This window comes from Haliotis cracherodii, unplaced genomic scaffold (assembly GCF_022045235.1).
Source record: "Haliotis cracherodii isolate W230 unplaced genomic scaffold, xgHalCrac1.p SCAF_20, whole genome shotgun sequence".
In the NCBI taxonomy this organism is placed as follows: Eukaryota; Metazoa; Mollusca; class Gastropoda; order Lepetellida; family Haliotidae; genus Haliotis; species Haliotis cracherodii.
Window position 1 is genome coordinate 3,743,508 of NW_027266276.1, and position 13,696 is coordinate 3,757,203.

The following is a 13,696-nucleotide window of genomic DNA, read 5'->3' on the forward strand; positions in this document are numbered from 1 at the left end:
TGTCAATCTTACTGACCAAGATGGTCAAACACACTCACTCCGGGGGGTCGCCATTGTGGACCAGCACCAGTCCATCTATGTCAATCTTACTGACCAAGATGGTCAAACACACTCACCCCGGGAGGTCGCCATTGTGGACCAGCACCAGTCCATCTTTGTCCATCCTACTGACTCAGATGGTCAAACACACTCACCCCGAGGGGTCGCGATCATGGACCAGCACCAAGCTGTCTTTGTCCACCCTACTGACCCAGATGGTCAAACACACTCACCCCAGGGGGTCGCCATCGTGGACCAGCACCAGTCCGTCTATGTCAATCTTACTGACCCAGATGGTCAAACACACTCACCCCGAGGGGTCGCGTTCATGGACCAGCACCAAGCTGTCTTTGTCCACCCTACTGACCCAGATGGTCAAACACACTCACCCCAGGGGGTCGCCATCGTGGACCAGCACCAGTCCGTCTATGTCCATCTTACTGATCCAGGTGTGGAGGCTGGTCACTCCATGATACAGATGCTCGAATATCCGCCACACCTGCAACATCATCATCTACTAGCCACCCGAAACTCTCAACATCGTCACAGTAACCTCAGTGTGAGGGTACATCATACAATTCTCACATTAATCTGACAACACAAAACTGCACAAATTAGTGAATCTCCTTCACAACGATCTTTTAACACAGTGCCAAAAACATCTTCACTAGGGGTAGCTCTACACAAGGTCTCCGATTACAGTTACCTCCCCTGGCCCAGTTGTTCCTCTCTTCTGTAGGCTGCCAATCTTAAGATGGAGGAAGGTCAGGGGGGCCTTAGAGCTGTTTTATTAGAATAAGTATACTGATATCATAAACATTATTATTTATGCAAATAACTTCTTATCACGACACAACATGGTGCAAACTTGTGCCATTGCTGAGCTGTGAGATGTGTTGTTGGAGAAACGTCAGCTGTGTCCTCATTAGGGGTGACTATTGGTCTGGAAATCACTATTGCGATAACTATTCATATTGAAAGAAACTATTGCGATAACTACTGTAAACAGCTTTATTTCTGCGCCGTTAAAATATTGCGAATACCACACCAAAGACAAAACTGCGACGAGATATTTTTGCCAGTTGCCGTGTTGAGATGACCTCTCGATTACCAAACAATGGACAGCTTCTCTCCGAAGCTACTTAATCTGAGTTGGCCGGAAAGTTGACCGGAAGGGATTGCGACGAATTATCAAATACGATAATTGACTCAACTGTGTCATGACTGTGTGTTTGAATGCAAACAAAATTGTGGACAAAATTGCAAAGGTCACTGACGCAATCAAGCGAGGTTGGAAGAAGGCAGGATTACTGTGAGGTAACAGTGACACTGACTGGTCTGTTTACACTGTCATTTGTGATGTATTGTGTGACCATTCTGCATTCATTTGTGTTTTTAACTTATTGAGTAACTTGTGGTTCTGGTTGATGATTTCAACATTTGATGACGTGTTGCAATGAATAAAGTATGTAATTATATGTATTATTTATACTTATTTTTGTGTTTTTGATTTTTGCGATTGAGTCTTGTTCGCAAAACTCGCAATAATAAAACGGTCGCAAAAATTTCCCTGTTTACAGTATTGATATTGCAAGCAACTATTGCATTAAATATCGATAGTTTTCAGTGTATCATTTTTGATGGATTTTAGAGTTGAAATTAAACCCCAGAACTGAAGTTTCCTTTGAATGTGATAACCAAAAGACTTCCAAACACTCGATTTTCCACCCAAGTTTGTCAAAAACTCCACTTGACTGTCACACTCCGCCATATTACTTTAAGAAAGACTGGTTGTTAAGCATCAAGGGCAGTTAATCCTCAATCGGATGACTCAATGATATGGTAAATACAATCGAATTGCAAGCTGACCAGTCCTTGTTTTATCCCCTTAATGCCGAGCGCCAGGCACGGTATCAACAAGTACCATATTTTAACATATTTTAACATATTTTAGTATTTAGGATTGAACCCCCAACCTTCCCTGTGTCCCTGTACCCAACAAAATCAGAATTTTGTTTAATTTAAGACCCATGACGGATGAAGTTCTTTAAGAAACTATCATGTAATTTTGTATAGAAATGTGTACATGACACGTAGGGGTGACAAACCGTGGAAGGCACAGCGCAAGCAAGCATGCACTGCACGTTCTGTGGTAGGGGAAATGACAGAGCGTTAGAGGGGCCGTCTCATGATAATTTCAGTCACAATCTGACTCGCTCATGCCATAGATCTCGTCTTCGGAACTGCTGGTGCCTGAACCGACTGCAACTATTATTGGTTGGACTGTTGCTGGCTGTAGTCCTTCTCGTGACAATAACGTGGCTCTATCTCGTCAACGACTGTGGCCAAACAACGCCTCCATGTTTCTACTGTTACCCGACCAAGGGAATCCTTTACGCGTTGTTCAACGTCTCGTAATTTGAACGTTGTGTTCGATCGTTCAACGTCACCCTTGATGATGCCCCATTCCAACTCGATTGGATTCAGGTCGCAGTGATAAGGTGGCAGTCATAAGACAGCGTGACCCTGACCCTTGATGTAACTGTCAACTTTATACACGGGGTCAGGTTTCATAGTTTTGATGATTTCATAGAGCTGTGGTTTCGTCGCTCGAGAAGGAAAGGTAATGTTCCTCCGTTGCAGCCAAGTAACCATGTCTCCTTTATGGTTATTAGAGGTTGGAGTCTTGCTTTCTGGATCCTGCACACTATGATACGGTGCATTGTCCATGACAATGAGAGACTTGGTAGGCAAAACAGGGACTTATTTATCTTTCACCCACTCCAGAAATGCATTGCTGTTCATTTCTGTGTGGTAGTCCCTGCTGTCTTTAGCCTTGTCTCTAAAGACGAGGTCACAGTCTGGGAGAAAACCCTGACTAGCAGAACCAGCATGGAGAACTATGAGTCTTTCATCATTTCCCATTGATAACTTTCTACCAGACTCCTTACAGTCACCACTGGGTACCCATTGACTGCTGGCTGTGTGTGATGCATTTACCCATGTCTCATCTAAGAAGACGGGCTCATATCCTTCTTCACGTTTCTGCTTGATGGTACGAAGGTAATGATTTCGGAGACGAACAATGGCAGACCGTTCACACAACACAGCCCTATTATCTCCAGTTATCTTTTTGTATTTTTAACCAAATGTATGCAACAGCTGCCATAGTTTGTACTTTGTAACACGTAAATCATGGTCAGTTTCAAGGTGTTTTTTCAAAATTCTTAGGGACAGGTACTTATTTTCTGAGTGCAAGTTTAACAATTGCACGTCAGACTTGATCCCTCTGAAAACTGTCTAATTTATCAACCTTGCGTGGTTTTGACATGTTCCCTACCTCCTTGGCCTGACTATTTGTATCTCGTCAACTAACAACATTTTTCAGTTTCTGAGGGGACATACCAAGAGCTTTGGAAGCTCGTTTCAAGAATTTATTATTTGCATAAAAAGGCTTGGCTCTTTCTGCTTCACTTCTTAAGAAATCATACACACTCAACATCAACTGTTTAATATCTGCTGAGTAGCACATCTTGTCATTGAAGGAACACGGTCACTGTGTAGCACGTGCAGACCATGCTTGCGCTGTTCCTTCCATGGTTTGTCCCCCTATGTGTCATGTACTCATTTCTATACAAAATTACATGATAGTTTCTTAAAGAACTTCATCCGCCATGGGTCTTAAATTAAACAAAATTCAGATTTTGTTGGGGACAGGGTATTCATGGTCAAGTACCGTATTGATGTTTCATACACTTTTCTGGATTTCGAGTTATTTTGCAATTCATCGTTCTCATTTGGAGTCAAACGGACTGTGATACCTGTAATGCCAAGTTTCATTCCACTAGGTCCATCGGTAGTGGGTCAGGGGAAATCTTTAATGAACACCCCTCATATGACTGTTTTGTTTTTTCTTTACCCTAATAATTTAAGAAAATGAAACCTCCACATTACCATGTATAATTACTGCCACTAATGATCAAAAGAAAAACAACTTTGAATAGCATTGCATGTATTTTATTGAAACTGTAAAACTATCAATATCCCCAACTGAAATCGACACTATTGATCGGAAACTGACCTATTGATTTAATTGACTTTAAGTGCTTACCAATAGCAATATATCAATATTTCGAACCCATGCTTGTTGTAAAAGACGACTAACGGGATCGGGTGGTCAGGTTCGCTGACTTGGTTGATGCATGTCATCGATTCCAATTGCGTGGATCGATGTTCATGATGTAAATCACTTGATTGTCTGGTCCAGACTCGATTTTTTACAGACCGCCGTCATATAGCTGGAATATTGCTGAGTGCGGCGTCAAACAACAAACCAAACCAAAACCAAAACCGATAATTCGATTTATCGTGACACCGCTAGTGTTACACATATTTTATTGTCCAAAAAGACAAAGGGACATTATTGTCCCTGTTAACGTCTGTAGAGGGATTCAAATATAAATAACCCCTTCCACTGACACACCTTTGTCATACGCACATTCCCTTTTTCAAATTGATTAAATTAAATAAATTGTATATAGCATTTTCCAATTAACAACTGCCCAAATGCGCCACTAGTCGTTATAATGATAACATGTAGCAAAACCCTTAAAAATGGCAAATTTCTACTAGTCCTTATGATACCTTAACTATTGGTCAGTTTGTCAAGGACTACAGGACTAGTGCCAATTTCTACCGCTGGTGTTATCCCAAACATAACATTTGTTACATTTGACATTTTTCTAAATGGCATTGTGTGTTCATATTTATAAGTTGTCCAGTTTGATTACACTCAGATCAGCTTTAATTTGCACAGTTGAGTGATACAGTTTTGATATACTGTTAAATGTACACTATATGCATATCACACACCTGTCCAACTCCACTCCCTGTCAGCAGGAATATTGAGCTGTCATGCTTACTCTGCATATAAGAGTCTCCCACCTGACCTGTATCTACAACTACAATAGAGGCGTGCTCAGATTGCAAACAGTTTGTACGATTTTGTCAAATTGACATTTCCAGACATAAGGACATACAGACTCATGATCCCTTTTTTGGCCCACTCAAACAAGAGAATGTACCGGTATATCAGTCAGCATAACACCAGTCAGTATAATGCCAGTCAATATAATGCCAGTCAGTATAACGCCAGTCCATATAACGCCAGTCCATATAATGCCAGTCAGTATAATGCCAGTCCATATAACGCCAGTCAGTATAATGCCAGTCAATGTAACGCCAGTCAGTATAACACCAGTCAGTATAACGCCAGTCAATATAACGCCAGTCAGTATAACGCCAGTCAGTATAGCACCAGTCAATATAATGCCAGTCAGTTTCATGCCAGAAAATATAACACCAGTCAGTATAACGCCAGTCAATATAACGCCAGTCAGTATAACGCCAGTCAGTATAACACCAGTCAATATAATGCCAGTCAGTTTCATGCCAGAAAATATAACACCAGTCAGTATAACGCCAGTCAATATAACTCCAGTCAATTTAATGCCAAGCAGGTTAACGCCCGTCAGTAGAACGCCAGTTAGTAGAACGCCAGTCAGTATAACGCCAGTCAGTATAAAGCCAGTCAATATAACGCCAGTCAATATAATGCCAGTCAGTATAACGCCAGTCAATATAACGCAAGTCAGAATAACGCCAGTCAATATAATGCCAGTCAATATAACACCAGTCAATATAACTAATCTTGGCCTGTCAAATAGTCGAGATTTGGTTAGGTCTTTGAGTAAAACACCTCAAATGTTTTTGTGTTAGTTCTTTGCATACAAACATACACGTATAACAACACCATGTGAAATTCTGTTTAATTCATACATGAAAACTTTCAAGAACTTTCTTGTATGGCAACACTGTGTTAAAATACACATGGACACTTTCGAAGTGTCAAAGCATGAATGGGATTCAAGGTACTGTCTCAGTGCAACAAGGCTTGACAGGCATCACTGAACGAGTGCTGGATGTGAGAGGGTTAATGATGGTAGAGGACGTGTGTTGGATGTGAGAGGGTTGGTGATGCTTTAAGACAAGTGTTGGATGTGAGAGAGTTGGTGATGGTAGAGGAAGATTGTTGGATGTGAGAGGGTTGGTGATGGTAGAGGACGAGTGTTGGATGTGAGAGGGTTGGTGATGGTAGAGGACGAGTGTTGGATGTGAGAGGGTTGGTGATGGTAGAGGAAGAGTGTTGGATGTGAGAGGGTTGGTGATGGTTTAGGAAGATTGTTGGATGTGAGAGGGTTGGTGATGGTAGAGGACGAGTGTTGGATGTGAGAGGGTTGGTGATGGTAGAGGACATGTGTTGGATGTGAGAGGGTTGGTGATGGTAGAGGACTTGTGTTGGATGTGAGAGGGTTGGTGATGGTAGAGGACGTGTGTTGGATGTGAGAGGGTTGGTGATGGTAGAGGACTTGTGTTGGATGTGAGAGTGTTGGTGATGGTAGAGGACTTGTGTTGGATGTGAGAGTGTTGGTGATGGTAGATAACGTGTGTTGGATGTGAGAGGGTTGGTGATAGTAGATGACGTGTGTTGGATGTGAGAGTGTTGATGATTGTAGAGGACATGTGTTGGATGTGAGAGGGTTGGTGATGGTAGATGACGAGTGTTGGATGTGAGAGGGTTGGTGATGGTAGATGACGAGTGTTGGATGTGAAAGTGTTGGTGATGGTTTAGGACGAGTGTTGGATGTGAGAGTGTTGGTGATTGTAGAAGACATGTGTTGGTTGTGAGAGGGTTGGTGATGGTTTAGGACGAGTGTTGGATGTGAGAGGGTTGGTGATGGTAGAGGACGAGTGTTGGATGTGAGAGTGTTGGTGATGGTAGATGACGAGTGTTGGATGTGAGAGGGTTGGTGATGGTTGAGGACGAGTGTTGGATGTGAGAAGGTTGGTGATGGTAGATGACGTGTGTTGGATGTGAGAGGATTGGTGATGGTAGAGGACGAATGATGGATGTGAGAGTGTTGGTGATGGTAGATGACGAGTGTTGGATGTGAGAGGGTTGGTGATGGTTGAGGATTAGTGTTGGATGTGAGAGGGTTGGTGATGGTTGAGGACGTGTGTTGGCGATTGAGCTTCAGAAGAATAAAGATTGTCTTCATTTGTCAAACCCGTCCAACACAGGAATGAAACTGGCAACTGGATCAGTGGTTGGGACATTCCCACCTATTCTTAAAAACACACATGCCATTGCTACTCTCCCAGTAAAAGATATTAAAGAGTCTTAGGACAACAGGAGAGCAATGATGGGTGAAATAGCAAGGGATCTTTATAATTTGTCTCCTGTGGGAGAGAAAGTAAGCCTTGGCTGTACAAGATGGTGCAGGAAAATGGTGGCTTTGTTTCCGTTGAAGGGGAAATGGTGTTTACAGGATATGCCCCTCTTTTCGCTAAGCTGGTACGGACGTTTGTTGGATGTGAGAGGGTTGGTGATGGTTGAGGATGTGTGTTGGATGTGAGAGGGTTGGTGATGGTTGAGGACATGTGTTTATGTGAGAGGGTTGCAATTGGTGATGGTTGAGGACATGTGTTGGATGTGAGAGGGTTAGTGATGGTAGATGACGTGTGTTGGATGTGAGAGGGTTGGTGATGGTTGAGGATGTGTGTTGGATGTGAGAGGGTTGGTGATGGTTGAGGACGTTTGCTGGATGTGAGAGGGTTGGTGATGGTTGAGGACGTTTGTTGGATGTGAGAGGGTTGGTGATGGTTGAGGACGTTTGTTGGATGTGAGAGGGTTGGTGATGGTTTAGGACATGTGTTGGATGGGAGAGTGTTGGTGATGGTTGAGGTTGTGTGTTGGATGTGGTGGTGGAATGGGGTTTAACGTCGCGTCCAAGATTATTGCACTGATATAGCGACGTGCATGTACGTGTGTGTGTTTGGGTGGCTGCTTGTACTAGTCCGGACTGATTCCTGATAGTGCTAGCCCACTGAGATACCATGCCACAGTTTAACATGAATACCCGACTCAGTCACAGTATACTGACTCTGAGCCGACCAGTCCTTGTTTTAGCCCCTTAATGCCAAGCGCCAGACAGGGTAACAACAAGTACCATCTTTTAATGTCTTTTGGTATGACGCGGCCGGGGATCGAACCCCAGACCTTCAGCTCTCCGGGCGGACACTCTACCTCTAGACCACGGAGGCGGTCAGTGTTGGATGTGAGAGGGTTGGTGATGGTTTAGGACGAGTGTTGGATGTGAGAGGGTTGGTGATGGTTTAGGACGAGTGTTGGATGTTGGAGTGTTGGTGATGGTTTAGGACGAGTGTTGGATGTTGGAGTGTTGGTGATGGTAGATGACGTGTGTTGGATGTGAGAGTGTTGGTGATGGTTTAGGACGAGTGTTGGATGTTGGAGTGTTGGTGATGGTTTAGGACGAGTGTTGGATGTGAGAGGGTTGGTGATGGTATATGACGAGTGTTGGATGTTGGAGTGTTGGTGATGGTTGAGGACGTGTGTTGGATGTGAGAGGGTTGGTGATGGTTGAGGACGAGTGTTGGATGTGAGAGGGTTGGTGATGGTTTAGGACGAGTGTTGGTGATGGTTTAGGACGTGTGTTGGTGATGGTTGAGGACGTGTGTTGGATGTGAGAGTGTTGGTGATAGTTTAGGATGAGTGTTTGATGTGAGAGGGTTGGTGATGGTTGAGGACGTGTGTTGGAGATTGAGCTTAAGAAGAATAAAGATTGTCTTCATTTGTCAAACCCGTCCAACACAGGAATGAAACTGGCAACTGGATCAGTGGTTGGGACATTCCCACCTATTATTAAAAACACACATGCCATTGCTACTCTCCCAGTAAAAGATATCAAAGAGTCTTAGGACAACAGGAGAGCAATGATGGGTGAAATAGCAAGGGATCTTTATAATTTGTCTCCTGTGGGAGAGAAAGTAAGCCTTGGCTGTACAAGATGGTGCAGGAAAATGGTGGCTTTGTTTCCGTGGATGGGGAAATGGTGTTCACAGGGTATGCCCCTCTTTTCACTAACCTGGTACCATCATTATCTGAGAGTGAAACATAAACACATGCTTATGATATAGTCAGAATCATACAATATCTTATAATTATGGAAAGTGTCTTGTTGCGTTTATCTATACAACAGTAGTGGAACATTTAATACCAACATGTGAGGCAGCACTTGATGGCTGAAATGTGTCCCTGAACTGGGAACAATTTGCTCACTAATTTGGAAAATATGATTGTGTATTCAGTAAGAGTGTGAAGTATTACCAGTATATCGGTAAATTGAGGTTCATTCTGTCCATGATATGTATCACAATATCATTTTTTCATGTTTGATATATCGGGTGATTTCAAATTGGGATTTTTATCATGTGTTTAATGTTATATTCTTGCCACATGCCTTCCCTACCCTGGAGCATGCATCCGGAGCCCCAATATGGCTGCGTATTTATTGACTAAGTAAACATCATGTTGTACCAGCATCTTGTTTTGTTCCATTTATGAACTTCAACTCATTGGTGATGGTTTAGGACGTGTGTTGGATGTGAGAGGGTTGGTGATGGTTGAGGACGAGTGTTGGATGTGAGAGAGTTGGTGATGGTTTAGGACGAGTGTTGGATGTGAGAGTGTTGGTGATGGTTTAGGACGAGTGTTGGATGTGAGAGAGTTGGTGATGGTTTAGGACGAGTATTGGATGTGAGAGAGTTGGTGATGGTTTAGGACGAGTGTTGGATGTGAGAGTGTTGGTGATGCTTTAGGACGAGTGTTGGATGTGAGAGGGTTGGTGATGTTTTAGGACGAGTGTTGGATGTGAGAGTGTTGGTGATGGTAGAGGACGTGAGTTGGATGTGAGAGGGTTGGTGATGGTCTAGGACGATTGTTGGATGTGAGAGGGTTGGTGATGGTTTAGGACTAGTGTTGGATGTGAGAAAGTTGGTGATGCTTTAGGAAGAGTCTTGGATGTGAGAGTGTTCGTGATGGTTTAGGACGAGTGTTGGATGTGAGAGGGTTGGTGATGCTTTAGGACGTGTGTTGGCTGTGAGAGGGTTGGTGATGCTTTAGGACGTGTGTTGGATGCGAGAGGGTTGGTGATGGTAGATGACGAGTGTTGGATGTGAGAGGGTTGGTGATGGTTTAGGACGAGTCTTGGATGTGAGAGTGTTGGTGATGGTAGATGACGTGTGTTGGATGTGAGAGGGTTGGTAATGGTTGAGGACGTATGTTGGATGTGAAAGTGTTGGTGATGGTTTAGGAAGAGTCTTGGATGTGAGAGTGTTGGTGATGGTTGAGGATGTGTGTTGGTTGAGAGAGGGTTGGTGATGCTTTAGGATTAGTGTTGGATGTGAGAGAGTTGGTGATGGTAGATGACGAGTGTTGGATGTGAGAGGGTTGGTGATGGTTGAGGATGTGTGTTGGTTGTGAGAGGGTTGGTGATGCTTTAGGATGAGTGTTGGATGTGAGAGGGTTGGTGATGGTTGAGGACGAGTGTTGGATGTGAGAGGGTTGGTGATGGTTGAGGACGAGTGTTGGATGTGAGAGGGTTGGTGATGGTTGAGGACGTGTGTTAGATGTGAGAGGGTTGGTGATGGTTGAGGACATGTGTTGGATGTGAGAGGGTTGGCGCTGGTTTAGGACGAGTCTTGGATGTGAGAGGGTTGGTGATGGTAGATGACGAGTGTTGGATGTGAAAGTGTTGGTGCTGGTTGAGGACGAGTGTTGGATGTGAGAGGGTTGGTGATGGTTTAGGACATGTGTTGGATGTGAGAGGGTTGGTGATGGTTTAGGATATGTGTTGGATGTGAGAGGGTTGGTGATGGTTTAGGACATGTGTTGGATGTGAGAGGGTTGGTGATGGTTTAGGATATGTGTTGGATGTGAGAGGGTTGGTGATGGTTGAGGACGAGTGTTGGATGTGAGAGGGTTGGTGATGGTAGATGACGAGTGTTGGATGTGAGAAGGTTGGCGCTGGTTTAGGACGAGTGTTGGATGTGAGAGGGTTGGTGATGGTTGAGGACGTGTGTTGGATGTGAGAGTGTTGGTGATGGTTGAGGTTGTGTGTTGGATGTGGTGGTGGAATGGGGTTTAACGTCGTGTCCAAGATTATTGCACTTATATAGCGACGTGCATGTACGTGTGTGTGTTTGGGTGGCTGCTTGTACTAGTCCGGACTGATGCCGATTGATAGTGCTAGCCCACTGAGATACCATGCCACAGTTTAACATGAATACCCCACTCAGACACAGTATACTGACTCCGAGTTGACCAGTCCTTGTTTTAGCCCCTTAATGCCAAGCGCCAGACAGGGTTACAACAAGTACCATCTTTTAACGTCTATTGGTATGATGCGGCCAGGGATCGAATCCCAGACCTTCTGCTCTCCGGGCAGATGCTCTACCTCTAGAACACGGAGGCGGTCAGTGTTGGATGTGAGAGGGTTGGTGATGGTTTAGGACGAGTGTTGGATGTGAGAGGGTTGGTGATGGTTTAGGACGAGTGTTGGATGTGAGAGGGTTGGTGATGGTTTAGGACGAGTGTTGGATGTGAGAGGGTTGGTGATGGTTTAGGACGAGTGTTGGATGTTGGAGTGTTGGTGATGGTAGATGACGTGTGTTGGATGTGAGAGGGTTGGTGATGGTTGAGGACGTGTGTTGGATGTGAGAGGGTTGGTGATGGTTTAGGATGAGTGTTGGATGTTGGAGTGTTGGTGATGGTAGAGGACGAGTGTTAGATGTGAGAGTGTTGGTGATGGTTGAGGACGTGTGTTGGATGTGAGAGTGTTGGTGATGGTTTAGGACGAGTGTTAGATGTGAGAGGGTTGGTGATGTTTGAGGACGTGTGTTGGAGATTGAGCTTCAGAAGAATAAAGATTGTCTTCATTTGACAAACCCGTCCAACACAGGAATGAAACTGGCAACTGGATCAGTGGTTGGGACATTCCCACCTATTATTAAAAACACACATGCCATTGCTACTCTCCCAGTAAAAGATATCAAAGAGGCTTTGGACAACAGGAGAGCAATGATGGGTGAAATAGCAAGGGATCTTTATAATTTGTCTCCTGTGGGAGAGAAAGTAAGCCTTGGCTGTACAAGATGGTGCAGGAAAATGGTGGCTTTGTTTCCGTGGATGGGGAAATGGTGTTCACAGGGTATGCCCCTCTTTTCGCTAACCTGGTACCATCATTATCTGAGAGTGAAACATAAACACATGCTTATGATATAGTCAGAATCATACAATATCTTATAATTATGGAAAGTGTCTTGTTGCTTTTATCTATACAACAGTGGTGGAACATTCAATACCAACATGTGAGGCAGCACTTAATGGCTGAAATGTTTCCCTGGGACTGGGAACAATTTGCTCACTAATTTGGAAAATATGATTGTGTATTCAGTAAGGGTGTGAGGTATTGCCAGTATATCGGTAAATTGAGGTTCATTCTGTCCATGATATGTATCACAATATCATTTTTTCATGTTAGATATATCGGGTGATTTCAAATTGGGATTTTTATCATGTGTTTAATGTTATATTCTTGCCACATGCCTTCCCTACCTGGAGCATGCATCCGGAGCCCCAATATGGCTGCGTATTTATTGACTAAGTAAACATCATGTTGTACCAGCATCTTGTTTTGTTCCATTTATGAACTTCAACTCATTGGTGATGGTTTAAGACGAGTGTTGGATGTGAGAGGGTTGGTGATGGTTTAGGACGAGTGTTGGATGTGAGAGGGTTGGTGATGGTTTAGGACGAGTGTTGGATGTGAGAGAGTTGGTGATGGTTTAGGACGAGTGTTGGATGTGAGAGGGTTGGTGATGGTTTAGGACGAGTGTTGGATGTGAGAGAGTTGGTGATGGTTTAGGACGAGTGTTGGATGTGAAGAGAGTTGGTGATGGTTTAGGACGAGTGTTGGATGTGAGAGGGTTGGTGATGGTTTAGGACGAGTGTTGGATGTTGGAGTGTTGGTGATGGTAGAGGACGAGTGTTGGATGTGAGAGTGTTGGTGATGGTTGAGGACGTGTGTTGGATGTGAGAGTGTTGGTGATAGTTTAGGATGAGTGTTTGATGTGAGAGGGTTGGTGATGGTTGAGGACGTGTGTTGGAGATTGAGCTTCAGAAGAATAAAGATTGTCTTCATTTGACAAACCCGTCCAACACAGGAATGAAACTGGCAACTGGATCAGTGGTTGGGACATTCCCACATATTATTAAAAACACACATGCCATTGCTACTCTCCCAGTAAAAGATATCAAAGAGGCTTAGGACAACAGGAAAGCAATGATGGGTGAAATAGCAAGGGATCTTTATAATTTGTCTCCTGTGGGAGAGAAAGTAAGCCTTGGCTGTACAAGATGGTGCAGGAAAATGGTGGCTTTGTTTCCGTTGAAGGGGAAATGGTGTTTACAGGATATGCCCCTCTTTTCGCTAAGCTGGTACGGACGTTTGTTGGATGTGAGAGGGTTGGTGATGGTTGAGGATGTGTGTTGGATGTGAGAGGGTTGGTGATGGTTGAGGACATGTGTTTGATGTGAGAGGGTTGCAATTGGTGATGGTTGAGGACATGTGTTGGATGTGAGAGGGTTAGTGATGGTAGATGACGTGTGTTGGATGTGAGAGGGTTGGTGATGGTTGAGGATGTGTGTTGGATGTGAGAGGGTTGGTGATGGTTGAGG

The 13,696-nt window shown here is 44.1% G+C and overlaps 1 protein-coding gene across 1 annotated transcript in view; it reads right to left on the reverse strand.

Moving 5' to 3' along the window:
* LOC139470294 (telomerase reverse transcriptase-like) overlaps positions 1-13,696 on the reverse strand; it is a 72,040-nt gene that overhangs the window by 38,997 nt on the left and 19,347 nt on the right. Inside the window, exon 2 of the mRNA XM_071252654.1 lies at positions 429-538. Within this exon, the coding sequence (XP_071108755.1) occupies positions 429-538 (110 nt within the window). The remainder of the gene's footprint in view (positions 1-428; positions 539-13,696) is intronic.